Source organism: Lissotriton helveticus, chromosome 3_1 (genome assembly GCF_964261635.1).
Source record: "Lissotriton helveticus chromosome 3_1, aLisHel1.1, whole genome shotgun sequence".
NCBI classification, from domain to species: domain Eukaryota; kingdom Metazoa; phylum Chordata; class Amphibia; order Caudata; family Salamandridae; genus Lissotriton; species Lissotriton helveticus.
Window position 1 is genome coordinate 1,984,492,731 of NC_136061.1, and position 15,274 is coordinate 1,984,508,004.

At 53.2% G+C, this 15,274-nt stretch overlaps 1 protein-coding gene across 3 annotated transcripts in view; it reads right to left on the reverse strand.

Moving 5' to 3' along the window:
* Positions 1–15,274, reverse strand: part of LRRC28 (leucine rich repeat containing 28) — a 344,717-nt gene that overhangs the window by 226,632 nt on the left and 102,811 nt on the right. For 2 of the 3 annotated variants that reach the window (XM_078683129.1, XM_078683127.1), the window contains exon 5: positions 5,873–6,010. The exons of the other annotated variant lie outside the window; for it this stretch is intronic. In XM_078683129.1, coding sequence (XP_078539255.1) covers positions 5,873–6,010 — 138 coding nt within the window. The remainder of the gene's footprint in view (positions 1–5,872; positions 6,011–15,274) is intronic. 3 annotated transcript variants of the gene reach the window in all.

The following is a 15,274-nucleotide window of genomic DNA, read 5'->3' on the forward strand; positions in this document are numbered from 1 at the left end:
AAGCTCGGCGTCTTACAGGCGGGTTTGTCTCCGGTGTCCACATCGTGGACACACCACCGGGTGACTCCAGGGGTGAGGGAAAATAGGTCTGCAAATTGCCCCAGCAGCTCCCGGCAGTCTTGGTGCTGTTCTGGGGTCAGGGTAGAGGAGAGTGTGACCCCTTCGATGGAGCCGTCTTTCTCGGTGATGCTCATGAGATCTGGTACGGGTTCGGAGTCGTCTTCAGCTCCGTCATCGGTCGCTAGCAGCAGACTTAGTTCAGTGCGGGCGAAGTGTGGCTTGAGCCGGTTAGCGTGCAGAACCCGGAGGGGGTTCCGGGGGGATTCCAGGTCCACCAGGTAAGTGACGGGGGTCTTGCGCTCCACCACTTTGAAGGGCCCCGTCCATTTGTCCTGGAGGGCGCAAGGTTCAACCGGGGACATGACCCAGACTTGCTGGCCCGGCTCGAATTCGATGGATGAGGCGTTCTGGTCATACCAGCGTTTCATCTCCTCCTGACTGGCCTCGAGGTTGGCCTCGGCAAGTTCCCGGAACTTCCGAGTCTGGTTGCGGAGTGTCAGGAGGTACTGGTAGACATCTGGAGGGGCACCTCGGACAGCCGTCTCCCAGCCTTCTTTGACCAGGCTGAGGGGGCCTCGGACCGGGTGCCCATACAATAGTTCGAAGGGGCTGAACCCCAGGGACTTCTGGGGTACCTCTCGATACGCAAACAGGAGGCAGGGCAGCAGGACGTCCCATCTGCGTCGTAGTGGCTCGTCTAAGCCGTTGATCATCCCCTTCAGTGTTCGGTTAAACCGTTCCACAAGTCCATTTCCTTGGGGGTGATACGGGGTGGTGAACTTATATGTGACCCCGCACTGTTGCCACAGGGATCGCATTTGCTTGGTGATAAAGTTTGTACCCCGATCACTCACGACTTCTCGGGGGAAGCAGACTCTGGAGAAGATCCCCATCAGGGCTCGGCCTACTACTGGGGCCGTGATGGTTCGGAGGGGGATGGCCTCAGGATAGCGGGTGGCATGGTCCACCAGAACGAGGATGATGCGGTGCCCCTGAGAGGTGCGGGGGTCCAAGGGTCCCACAATGTCGACCCCCACTCTCTCGAAGGGGGTGGTGACCACAGGAAAGGGCTGGAGTGGGGCCTTGACTTTTCCCCCGCTCTTCCCGCTGGCTTGACACGTCGGACAGGATCGGCAGTGGTTGTGCACATCGTTGCGCATCTTCGGCCAGTAGAAATGGGTCACCAGGCGGCTGTAAGTTTTATCCTGCCCCAGGTGCCCGGCGAGGGGCACGGCAAGTGCCAAGTTCAAGAGGAAGTCTCTGAAACGGAGGGGAACGACCAGTACTCGGCTGGCCCCTAGTTCGGCAACTTTCTGCTCGCTGTAGAGAAGGTCGTGGTCCCAATAGACCCAGTGGGACCCCGAGGGGCCTCCAGCGGCTTGAGTGGCGGCTTGTTGTCGGATTCCCTCGAGGGAGGGACAGGTTTTCTGTTCCTGCCGGAATTGTTCGCGGGTGGGGCCACCTTCTTGGCGCCATTGAGCTAGTTCTGGAAGGTGGCCGAGCTCGGTGAGGTCTTCATGGTTGGGCCCCTGGGGGCCAGGTTCAGGGTCGGCATCCTCGGGGACGGCGGGCGGTGGCGGTGCGGGCCACTCTGGTTCCTCTGTCGGAGCATCCTCCGGTGGGGCGAAGGCTCGGGCGAACATGGAGCGGGTGGTCGCACAGACCCCCTCTGGAAGGCCTAGCATCCCCAGATGCTCTCTCCACTCGACGCTGGCCCAGGGGGAACTTTCCAGGTCGTTCCCGAGGAGGCAGTCCACGGGGGCATCGTCCCGGACGGTCACCTTCAGCATACCCGACACCCCTCCCCATTCGAAGGGGATGCGGGCCATCTGGCACAAACTCTCGGAGTTGTCCGCCGTCCGCACCGGGCACATGATATTGGGGAGAATTTGCTCTGGGGTCACCAAGTGGCGTCGGACCGCTGTTACGCTGGCTCCAGTGTCTCGGAGGGCTTCGGCCCGGCGGCCGTTGATGGTGACCCATTGGCGATATTTCTGGGTGTTGCCTGGGATCGGGTCTCGGGGGACCAGGTCTCGATCACCCAGGCATGCCAAGATCATGACGGCGGGCTCCCCTTCGGCCTGTTCGGGGTCGTTGTCATCTTCCTCGCCTCTTTCTTCCCCCAGGGCGGCGGCCGCGATCTGACGGTTGGGAGGACCGGTGGTGCCGGGTCGCTGGTTCATCGGGCAGAGGGGGTCATTCGCGTAGTGACCCTGTCGCTGGCATCTGTGGCACGTCACATTCGGGCGGGGCCCGGGTCGGGCTAGGGGAACCCCCCTTCGGCCCAGGGCTGGTGAAGTGGAGGTAGGGGAGGACCCCGTGGGGGTGTCTCGTCCCCTGCTCTGGCCTCCTCCGCCGCCTCGTGGTCGGTGGTTCCCCGGGGATCCCCGGCCGTAGTCTCCCATCGGACTCCGGGGGACTCGGGTGCTCACCCATCTATTCGCCTCGACAGCGAGTTTTCGGGGCTCAGTCAGTTTGCTGTCGAGGAGGTGCTGCCAGAGTTCGATGAAGCAGTTGTTGGACAGATGTTCCCATATAATGAGGTCGACCAACTGCTGGTAGGTGGTGACCTTGCTGCCTTTGATCCACCCCTCGAAGGCTCTGCTGTAAAAGTTCACGTATTCCACCCAAGTGGTACCGGGGATTTTTTTACAGTCTCGGAATCGCTGCCGGTACATCTCGGGGGTGAGTCCATAGCGAGTGAGGAGAGCGGTTTTCATGTGCTCGTACGAGGTCATCTCGGCGTCGGGGAGCTCTAGCAGGGCGTCTCTCCCCTCATTGACGAACTTCCCCCACAGGCCGGCGCCCCAGTCCTTGAGGGGTACTCGATGTGCGGTCATGGCGACCTCGTAGGCTTTGAACCACTGTTGGATGTCGTCGTTCTTGTAATATTCCTTGACGACCTCCTTGGGTATGTGCACCTTTGTGTCCAAGGGCGGGGGCGAGGTCTTGCCCCCAGAGGCGTTGGCATCATTCGTTTTGGCCTTGAGTTCTAGTTCTTTTAGGCAGCGCTCATGCTCGAGCATGAGTCTCTTTTCTTCGAGGTCTCTTTGTCTTCGCTTCTCTTCCAGGTCTCCTTCTAGCCGTAGTTGCTCAAGTGCGATTTTCCTTTCCGCCAGCTGTAGTTCTCCATCCAACCGGAGTCGGGCGAGCTCCAACTCGTGGAGCCGGTTCCTCTCTCGCTCTCGGGCGTCTTCGTGGGGGCTCGTGCCAGGATTGGCGGGTCTCTCCCCCGCTGGGGTCGTGTCGGTCTCCGGGCGTCCGCTCGGGCCCGGGTTGTCTTCATTCCGGGGTGGTGTATCATCGGCGTCCACCCATGCTTGTAGGGCTGATTTAAAGTCTTCCTTGGTGCTTAGCCCAGTGGTAGCGATGCCCAGATCTTTGCAGAATTGTTTTAATTCTTTGTGACTGTAATCTTCCATTTTTTCTTTCTGGAATTCCGTAGTCGGTCTTGTCTCTTGCGTAGTCATGGTCGTAGTGTGTTTTTCTCGGTAGTGAGTGAATCACCCTCTGTACGATCTGCGTCGGCTCGGATCCCACCGCTGCCACCAATGTTAGAAAGGCGATCCCGGGGGAGGCAGAAGATGTCTGACTGACCACCCCTAGGTCCACCCCTCCGTCGAGAAGTAGCCGAGCGTTATCGAGAGGCCTCCTGGGTGAGGGTCCTCTCCTAGGATCGTACAGCAGGGTAACCACAACACTACAAACGGACACCACACAAGAGGTTAAGTTCTTAGGCTTTATCAAGAATAAAGGTTGCTGGGTCTCAGCGGTATATACAGGCAGATCGAGGGATCTGTAGAGTCTCGTAAAGGGGACAGGGTAGCGGGACAGTCTCGTATGGATACAGGAAGGGATACCCTGCACACAGCTCTCAATCCTCGAGCCGGGGGTTCCGAGAGGTCGAGCCGCGGCAGCGCCAGCAGGACTCGACAGGTGGTCTTAACGGAGAGGAGGCCGCGGCAGCGCCAGCAGGCTCTCAAGATGGTTCAGCCGCGGCAGCGCCAGCAGGCTCTCAAGATGGTTCAGCCGTGGCAGCGCCAGCAGGCTCTCAAGATGGTTCAGCCGCGGCAGCGCCAGCAGGCTCTCAGGTGGTTCAGCCGCGGCAGCGCCAGCAGGCTCCTAGGATGGTACAGCAAAGGTGGGCCGCGGCAGCGCCAGCAGGCTCTCAGGGTCTCTTCAGGTTACAGGCAATGAGTTCTTCTGGTGTCGGCCGTGACAGCGTCAGCAGGGCTTCCAGTCCAGGATACAACTGACGTCCTACTCCGGGGCTGGCCTAGATATAGGACTGGAGTCCTTTGATGTCCGGACCCTCGCGCCTGGGGGTCAGAGGGGCCGGGATGATGGTGTCCAGACACCCAGCAGGGGGGTGGAGCCAGCGCCCAGGGAGGCCGGAGGGCGATCGAAACCAGGCGTCCGGGGACGGCTGGAGGGCCATCGAAACTCCCTTTTCTCTGGGATCTGTCGAGTGGCCACTCGACCACCTGGGTAGATCTTGGTGCCTCGATGTCTGGGCTTCGCTGGGGCCTGGGCCGGGGCCGAGGCCACGTGGTCGTGACGTGGTGGGCCCAAGATGGAGTCGGGCGCGGCCTCGTGCTTAGGTCGTGAGGGGCCCACGATGGAGCCAGTGGGGGTCCGGGATGGTGACCGGACCAACAATGTTGGGGCGTGCAGTGTCGGGCAAAGGGGCTGCCCGATGCTGGGTGGAGGGCCGATGTCGTCCTGGGCCCGCCATGCGGGAGGGGTAGGACCACGCCATGAGGCCGGGTCCAACAAAGGGGCCAGAAGCAATCTGACCCCAGCTCTGGGCATGTCAATGCCCGAGACAAGCAGTGCTTCTCTAAAAGCTTCACATACAGGGTAAAAAGAAAGGGGGCCAAGATATAACCTGGCCGGACCCCGGGCTTTGTGCATTCGTCTTTGCTACCATAGCGGACCAAAGCAGTCAGCCCACAACGGAGATCCCCAAAAAGCTTACCATAGTCACATCCACCCACACGAACCCCAGCTCTGCCCAAAGCATCTCTATGTTGACCAAGACAAAGGCAGGGCCGAGGTCCATAAATGCTAAATGAAGGGATCCACTTTTCGCCAGCAAATATTTAATGGTTAAAAGATAAAGACTGAGATTCTGCTCCACAGTGCCCCTACCCGCAAAAAACCCATAATGAATGTCTGGCAGTATGTTCTGCTCCTCAGCCCACTGGGTTAAGTGTTTCCAGTATGACCCTACCTATAATTTTGACCTCTATCTCAATTAAGAAAATGGGCCTGTAGCAGGCAGGGTCAGACTTAGTCCTCTTCTTAAACACAGGTATAATGACCGAGAAAACCATGACTCTGGAAGGAAACTACTAATAGCAGCGTTACCATATTGTGTGAGAAGTGGGGCCCACAGATCCACCCAAGTCTTAAATATGTCACCTAGAACCCCATTTGCCCCGGAAGATTTACCCACAGCCAAAGACACAATAGCATCTCTGACCTCTTCCCATTGTAAGGTCAGTCTGGCACCCTGTGTCAGATGACTTGAATATGAGGCTGTTTGAAATGATGTACGTGTGATGTATATTGCCTGAAACCATCCAGTTGCCTTCAGAAATTGCCACACAAGCTTGACTTGTTACCACACAAAAACTTCAACAATTCACCACTTCCTTTTTGTTACACATATGACTCTTTGAAAACAGCAAGGTTGTGCTTAACAAAAACGTACTTCTTTTCGATTACATTATATATTAAGTCAGAACTATGTGATTATATAGCTTAGAAGCTAGAAGCACAAAAATCAAATCTGCATCATGTTACATACCTGGAGGAAGGAATTTTAGTTGGTTGTTTCCCAGTAAAAGGTGACGCAATGATTTAAGCCGACCAATCTCTGGGCACACAATTTCCAGGGCATTATCGCTCAGGTCCAGTGACTGCAGCTTAACCAAAGAGCCAATGGCTGGTGGATAGAGAAACAGCAGGTAAAATGCAACATTAAATCTACAGGGTAAAATATAATAATGCCAACTGTATTTTGACTGTCATTTTAGAAGAGACAGCAGTAAAGTCTGTAAAATTGATGCTATAGTGAGACACTAATAGATTACAATTTGAGCAACATGAGCATTTTAATTCTATGTCTGGACTGAAGGCGAGGATTCTATGTCAGGACACGGATGCGAGGATGAGGCTATTCTTTCTTTTTTAATTTTCAAACACTAGCCATTTTTAACCAACTGCAATCAACACAAAGACTTCATCTCCCATGAAGCCTGAGGAAAAAAACATCATGGTAATAACACAGTCTCCTATCCAATCAGGCACCTCCTGGCTCAATAACTGCTGGACTTCCTCTTTCTTCGCTGCTGAAGCCTGTGTCAGATAACTGTCGACACTTTCCCTCAGTGCGGCTGTTGGGATTGTTTTTCCCCCGCATTTCTCTGACTCTGTAGTGTGTTGTACTTTAATTGCTTGCTTGTTGTATGCTTTTACAAAGCTTTCGCTTTGCTTGTACTGCCGGTGGGAACACTTTGTCTCTCCCAGGCGGCCGCTATCGATACTTCAGTGCCAGGTTAGGAGTGCGCGGCTGTCCGCCGGCCGCCAGTGGGCACGCCTCCCTTTGTCTTCTCGGACACTTCTCTTTCCACCAACACGGGACTGAGGTCATGTCAGTTACGGGCATCACCGAGCACCTCCATCCGAATTTGCCAATCAGCGCTGATTCAAACGGTTAGCCTGGAGCAGAACACCCCTCTGGGATAGGATTACAGGCTTCCGCAGCCAAAATGTGTAGCAGACCAGCCCAGGCTCCATTCTGTTACTCGCCCGTGCATTAGAAGGGAGTTTGTCTGCGAGGTGGCATAGACCACTGCTATTGGCAGGGTCTTGGCCCTCCCAACCCCCCTAACCTCGAGGACCAGTGCAAGTGCGTGGGGGTTTTTTGTCTACCTTAGAAGCAGGTGCAGTGTGGGGATTCTCTACCTCTAGGGGCAAATGCGTGGGGGCTCCCTGCCACAACCACACACCCCTCTCCCCCTTGTTTGTTGTAGGCTTCCTCTTTAGGAATCGTGACCTTGGGTTCCAGCCGTACCACATTAGCCTTCTTACCTGGTGGGTGACCACCATCTTACTTACCTTACCTACCTGATACCTACCTCTAGCCCTCAGCTCCTCCGGATACCTGGAAGATGGAGGAGTTTGATGACTTCCCGCTCACCGATGACTTTTGTGACACAGGGGATGCCTCCATTGTCAGTGCAGTCTCAGAGGTGGTTTGCTCCTTTGGAGAAGAGATTGATGGACATGGCACAGAAGTGCCTGCAACCCCTCTCCGCGAGGGAAGAGATTCTCAGTCCCTCATACGCTAAACCTCCAGAGCAGGCTACTGCTCCCCCCTCTGAGAAGCCGCACAAACGCCCACACCCTGAGGGGGTGGAGCTAGATGCTTTTGACAGACTAAAATAGGCATTCTTGGGACAACAAAACCCCTTCTGTGCCAACGGGCTTAGCCCCACCAGACCCCCCCCCCATCCTCATGCGGTCAGGGATTAGCTACCTCCCCGCAACCGTTCGACCAGTCTGAGGTCCGATCAGACAGTTATTCAGACCACGGCAGGTCATGGCGTGCCTCTCCCTCTCTGCTCCCGGACCCCCACCAGGCCACCAACCCTCGAGCAAAGCCCAGTCGGACTCCTGGACCCGGAGGAGCTCCTACACCCCTGTTCTTTGGAGTGGGTCCCTTGTGTGAAGGTAGCCAGGTATGTGGCGAGTCGGCTACTGAAAACCCTAGATCCGGAGGTCCACTCTTAGAGTGGAATGCCCTCGCCCATCACTCGACGGTAAAGTGGTTGTTACCCCCGGAAATTGACGCCAAGATGGCAACTTTCCTGACCAAATATATTAACCTCATCACTGTGGCGCGAATTCCGCCGCAGTGCTGAACATTCAGATCGTGGACGTGGTCATGACGGCTCCCGGCCGTCATCAGCACACGCCCACCATGACTCATGACGGCCGGGAGCCGTCATCAGCGTAGAAGAGGTTAAGGATCTGAAGAAGGGCCTTGACAGGTCCTGGCGGGCATTCCAGGACAAACGGTTGGATGTCCCGGGCCCCTTGATAAAGATCTTTGATATGGCGGAGGACGCCAAGGCATCAGGGGCCCTGATCCTGTCAGATGTCCTCTCTAGTTGAGCTCAAAGATCCATAATTTTCTTAGGTAACGTGAATAGCACAGTATCCACAGAGAAGCGCAGGTCGCTACTCATCAAACTGGACCCCAAACTAGGCGAGCTAGCCACCTCAGAAGCAGGCCAAGTGACTCACAGCGGGCTCTTTGGTGACCCGTTCGTGAAGTAGCTTAGCTAATTTGTCTCCACTTTCAACTCCTTGTACAAGGTCCAGTCTACAGTCAAACCAATATTCAATGCACGGGTTTTCGGCGGGGCCGGCTGTGGTAGGGGGCGCTCGGCTGGCCACTCCTCACAGACAGCCTCCGGCAGAAGCCAACAGTCACAGGGAGGAGAGTATCAGGATTCCTCGCGCTTTGGAGGCTTCTACCCCACCAGGGGTTGGTCTCGTCACAGTGGTCAGCGCAACGGAGCCTGCGGCTCTCCCTTTCCACAGGGAGTTCTTTTATTATCTCATATCGCTGCATGAGGGGCAGAATAGTACAATTCCTAGACAACTGGCGGGCCCTCACGACTGACGCTTGGATGCTCCAAATGGTGCAGGGATTCCATGTGGAGTTTTATGGCTCTCCTGTTCAAGTTTCCCCCTCTCCCCACCGCTACCCCCTCCCCTGACACCAATCCGGTTTTCCAGCAGGGAATCAGTCCTCATACAGCAAGAAGTGCTGGAACTCCTGGAAGGCCTCGCCAAGAAGTTCTGGGAATATTGCTGGTCACATCAGGTTTCAGTGATGGTGGAACATCTCCTGGGAGTGCTCGCAATCTTCGGGACTCAAGTTTATGGAGGCTATTTCCTCCAATGTTCCAGGCCCTTTAGGATCGGTGGGGACCTTTCTCCATCAACCGGTTTGCGTCCCGCCTCGACCACCAGCTTCCCAGGTACTTCAGCTGGAGACCAGACCCAGGGGCAACAACCACAGATGCCCCGAAACGGGGTTATGGCTTTCCCCCCTTCGCCATGATAATGCGGTTGATGACCCAAATCCACTGGCAGACGGCAGAACTGGTGATGATCACCCCCTTTTGTAGAGCACAAGCATGGTTTCCGATGGAACTTTCCTGGGCTTCTCCAATCAGTCTACTCCAGCTCCCTCATCTCCCAAGCGATCCAGCTGGCAATCCGCACTCTCTGATAGTGAGTCACTCCCTGCCTCTCATGACATGGGGGATTTCCGGATTCGATGGAAGGTCCCGGGACTTTCAAGAAATGCTGCAGAACTCCTCTTCCGAGCCTGGGCAGACAGCACGGTTAAGCGGTACCGGACGGCCTGATCTCGATGGATGGGTTGGTGTCTGCAACAGAGTTGGGATCCAGTGGGGGCAGACGTTGCCCACAAAATTAACTTTCTGGCCCATTTGGCTTCTGAAGGCCAGGCATACAGGACAATTAATACCTTCCGGTCCGCAATCTCGGCCAGTCATGCTGCCATAGCAGATCATCCAGTGGGAGACCACCCATTGGTGAAGAAGCTGCTGCCTGCCATCCGGCTTTCCCTTCCTCCTGAACGGAGATATTCAGTCCTCTGGGATGTCAACAAGGTCTTGCCTCTGCTATCCGGATGGCTTAGCAACAGGTATTTGTCGCACAAGCAACTATCGTCTAAGCTGCCCATGTTGCTCTGGTTGGTGTCCTGTAGACGAGTCGGAGATGTCAGGGCCCTTGATATCTCCAGAAAATTGTTCACTCCAGACTGTCACCTCCCACGTGTCTCGTTGTACCAAATGCCAGTCACGGGTGATTTCATACCCGGCCTTCCCAGGAGTACCCAAACTTTGTATAGTAAGATGTATCAAGGCCTAGGAGGCCATGACAGCGGACGTGCTTCTACATGGAGAGAGACAACTACTCACTGCTTTGAGGAAACCATTTTGGGTAGTCTCAGCCCAACCATTGCAAGATGGGTTCGCTGGGTGATGCTAGAGGCAGGCATCGATATGAGGGTCTTCGGTGCGCATTCAGTGAGCGGCGCCATGGCATCGAAGGCCTTTGTGCTAGGAGCTCGCTTGGAGGACATTTTGAATGTAGCAGAGTGGTCATCAGACTCAATCTTCAAGAGGTTTTTCTTTAAACCAGTCTCCTTCATGGGGACCCTTGTGGTAGATAAGCTTTGAACTAGCCTAATCCTCGCCTCCGAAGACTGACATAGAATGTAACATTTCCTAGCTTTCTTAATGGAAAGTTTCAATTCTATTAAGGACATGGAGGCGAGGATTAGCCCACCCTCAGGATGAACCTGGACCCCCTCGGGTTATGAGCCATACGTCGAAATGTAAGTAAAGCGCTTTCCTGGTTTCATGTGTTACCGTAATGCTGTGCAAGATAACTTCACCGCACGCAAGATAATATGACTTCTTTTTCTGTCCTCGATACAGGATTAAGAAACTTCCACAGTCGGCTTTGTCACAGGAAGAAAGACAGTCCAGCAGGGGTCATAACAGTTATTGAGCCAGGAGGCGCCTGATTGGATAGGAGACTGTGTTATGAACTTGATGTTTTTTTCCCTCAGGCTTCATGGGAGATGAAGTCTTTGTGTTAACTGTTGTTGGTTAAAAATGGCCAGTGTTTGAATATTGTATTACTGACAGCAGCCATATTAGGAATATAAACAAACTACATTTCCAATGAACCATTGGGAAAAGAACATCAAGTCCAGTCAATCAGACATCAGGATCTCCCTTTACACTCCTGTGAAGACGCTTCCGCCTTCTCTTCCTTCACTTCACCAGCAAGACCCCAAGCACCTTATGCTCCCCGGCTTGGCGGATTAGGCCCTGGCGGTGAAAGTGGCTGCTTATGTAGCAGGGGGACTCCGGAACCCCCATTGACAAAGAGATCCACAACCACCTTCGGGAAGAATGCCTCCTTCCGTCCCTAGACAGCAAAGTGGCGCTAACTCCCAAAATTGATGCCCGGATAGCCACTTTCCTGACCAAGTTCATACGGGGCCCAAAGAAGGGGAAAGACCACTCCAGGCATTCCTGCCTGGATAAACTCCTCAACCTCTGTGGAACCCTTTCCAAAATGTTAGATATGGCCGAAGACGCCAAGGGATGTGCTCCTCCCTCATCTCCTCAGAAGCTCTATCAGGTTATGCCCAGCGGGCCATTATAATCCTGGGGGAATGCCAACTGCGCCATCTTCACTGAGAGGCGCAGTTCCCTGCTAATCAAGATAGACTCGAAACTGGGGGACTTGGCAATCTCAGAGGCAGACTTTTCGGGGATCCCTTTATAACGAAGCTAGAGAAATTTGTTGCCACATTCAACTCCCTAGACAAGGCTCAGGCATCTATGAGCTTTTCTTCCCACCCCGGGTTTTCAACATGGCTGGTCTTGGCAGGGCACGCTCGGCCAGCCGATCCCAGTATCAAACACCTTCCAGAGGTCACTTTGCCAAACGCAGGCAGTGGCAGGACCCTGCCAGATTAAGAAGCTTCTACCCCACTAAAGGCCAACCCCACCAACAAGGTTCCAGAGGGATCTCCAGGTGTGGGAGCAGCCACAACTCCTCAACTTGGTGTACAACCCTTCTCACAAGTATAGCTGGTAAGCAAACTGGCGGATTTTTCTCACAACTGGGAGACCATTACATCGTACTTCTAGGCCCTTCAAACCTTTCAGGGTTTCTGAAAAGAACTCTACAGATTACCCAACCAACCTTCCCCTAGCCCCTTTCCTTCTCAGAATCAGATGCTGCCCTCGTGAATGCCGAAGATCTTCTCTCAAAAGGGGTCATATCCCGGATTTTCCCTGACCGCATCAGATTCCTCAGCAATCTCGTCCTACTGGAAAAGAGGGACGAGGACAACGCCCCAAAATTAACCCCAGGGAGTTCACGAGTGACTGGTCTTTTGCCACTTCAAAATGAAGGGTATCCACCTCCTTCGGGACCCTCTAAGACCCAGGGACTGGATGAGGCGCCTGGACCTAAAGGACGCGTAACTTACAATCCCGGTCCACCCTCCACAACGTTGTTTCATGCAGTTTCAGTGACAACTCAAGACCTTTGAATTTATGACTCATCCTTTCAGGTTCACATTGGCACTGTGGTGCTTTACCAAGATCATGAAGCCAATGGTGGAACATCTCAGTGGCATGCGCTTCAAAATACACCCGGATGATATTCAACTCTTGTACCAATGCCTGAGGACACTGTTGGAACAGTTGCACATAGCTGTCACCCTATTGGAATTTCTGGGTTTCATCATCAACAGGAACAAGTCATTAATGTCGCCGGCTCAATCCATCGTCTTCCTGGGGTTTGTAGTGGACTTCGTCAAGGCCACCCTGGGTCTTCCCCCTCAAAAATTGACCAAGATCAAACACGAATTGAGCCAAACAGTGGAAAAACTGTCCACCTCCCTCAGACACATTGCGTGGATAGTGGAGCTCTTCTCGTCCTCCATACAAGCCATCTTTCTGGGACCACTACACTACTGGGCACTACAACTTCTGAAGGCTTTTCACCTTTGACAGGGACTCACCTGCTCTCAGACAGTCCGCTTAGCAGACAAAGCCAGAGAGGATATGAGGTGGTGAATTTTCCACACAGAAGCATGGAATGGGTGGCTCATCTTCGGCTCACAACCGGATCTGCCTCGAACTGATGGCAGGCTCATTCATGTTAAACAGCTGGATGAAGGAAAAGATTCATTGCTGAATCCTTCTGAAGACAAACACTGTGGCAGTGGTCCAATATATCAATCACCTGGGAGGCATGAGATCCCGATCGCTCGCGGACCTGGTGCAGAGTTTCTGGGACCACTGCCTCGAGAACCACATTTTGGTGGCGCCGGAACACTTCCCAGGGAAGGACAATCAGGTAGGGGACTGGCAATCCAGGCACCGGCAGGATGAGAGTCTATGGAGATTGAACCCTCCAGTTTTCCAAGAACTCATGGTCAGGTGGGGCCCGTTCACGGTAAACCTCTTTCCTCCTCTTGCCGATGACACCTAAATTGCAATATCGGTAGCCAGCAACTCTGATGAAACTGCCTTTCGCTTTCAGGATTGCATGCTTCAGGTGGGAACGTGGATGGCTTCAAACTGGTAAAAGATTAATTCCAGCAAAACTGAGGTCATACTCTTTGGGAGAAACACCACCTTATGGTCCCCTACCTAGTGGCCACAGGAACTAGGATCCTTACGCATTCCAGTTGACAAAGTAAGGAATCTTTGAGTCGTTTTTTATAATAAGCCGGTTTTCCAGGGACTTGTTAATGCTGTCACATCGGCCTCTTTTTTCACATTAAAACTTCTTAGCAAAATATTTCCTTTTATCTCTCCCTAGCTTAAAAAAAACTGTGATGTCAGCCTTGGTACTTTCAAGGGTTGACTACTGCAATGCTTTGTCAACATCAGGAAGAAACCCTTGATCAAAATTCAAATTTTGCAGAATGTGGCTGCACGCCTTCTCTTACGTACCCCAAAATACAAATCTTCTGCACTCCAATATCTACACTGGCTTCCAGTGAAGAAGCGTATAGATTTTAAAGCATTGTGAGTTGCTTTTAAATTTTTAATTTCTTCATGGTAATGGCCCTGAATACCTTAGGAATTTCTTCCAATGGTACGTTCCATTAAGTTTGCTTCGGTCCACATCAGAACACAATCTTATAGTGCCAAAATTCAGGGAAGCCAACTGGGTCGGAAGTGGCTTTGTGGTGGGCACCACCAGACTGTGCAACACACTCCCTCACAATCTGAAAGGGAGTATCAATCTGCTAGTTTTCAGGAAGGCACTTAAAACATGGCTACTCAGTATTTAATCTCAATCTCCATTTTACCTATTTTAGACAGGTGCTTAGATGCCCTCTAAGAAGGTGCTTAGATGCCCTCGAACAGTAGCCGCGCTTTACAAATTTCTTTTTCCATTTAATTTTTCATTTCATCTCTCCACGGACGTCTTCCTACAGGATTAGCGGATGGAAAAGGTTTATGCTTTTCCTCTGTTTGCAATGATAATACTGTTATACGTGCAACTGTGGTGACAGCAAGCAGACCTGGTGGCAGTGACCCCAATGTGGAGATCTCAAGTGTGGTATACAGTTCTTGGGATTCTCCAACCAGTCTACCACAGTTTCCAAGTTTCCAAGTCTCTTCTAGGATCCCCCAGGAAACCCTCACTGTCTGGATCTGGAAGGCATGCTACATCTTATGGCGTGGAGGATTACAGGGAATGCTGGAAAGTCCCAGGCCTTTAGCGACTGGCTGTGTCACTCCTCTCCAAAGCCTAGGCGGACAGCAAAATCATACATTACAGCTTGCCATGGTCTAGATGGTTGGGTTGGTGTCACCACAGACTCCTGGATGCCCTGGCGGCAGATGTAGACCAAATCCTGAATTTCCTGGCCTCCCTTGCCTCGGACAGCATGGCATATAGGTACATCAACACCTTCCAGTCAGTGATCTCGGCAGGACATTCCCACATCAGGGATCAGCCAGGGGACAAACACCCTCTGGTCCAAAAATTCCTCCGGAGGTATTCCGCTCTTTGGGATGTTAATAAAGTCCTCAATCTCTTGCTCTTCAGGCCCTCCAATAAAAATCTCTCCTGGAAGGAGATGCCAGCGAAACTGGCTACACTGCTGTGCCTACTGTCCAGTAGGAAAATGTCTAACGTCAGAGCTCTGGACAAAACAGGTAAAGCATTCACCCCAGAGGGGGTTACTTTCCATGCATCCAGAAGAACAAAATGCAATTCCTGTATTGTGTCATGCCATGTTTTCCCAGACTCGCCAAAACTTTGCGTGGTTCGTAGTATTAAGGCCTGCGAGACTGACGGAGGACGTTCACTTCTTCCTTCCCCCCCTCCTTGCCCCCGGGGTAAAGCCAATTGCTCAGTGCCACAGGGAAGCCCCACAAGGCAGTCTCCTCCACTACCATCATTAAATGGGTCAGATGGGCTATACAGGAAGCTGGCATTGACACCAAGATGTCTGGTGCACAATCTGTTACAGGTGCAATGGCGTTCAAGACGTTTACTTTGGGAACACGCTTGGAAGAGATCCTCAATGCGACAGACTGGTCGTCGG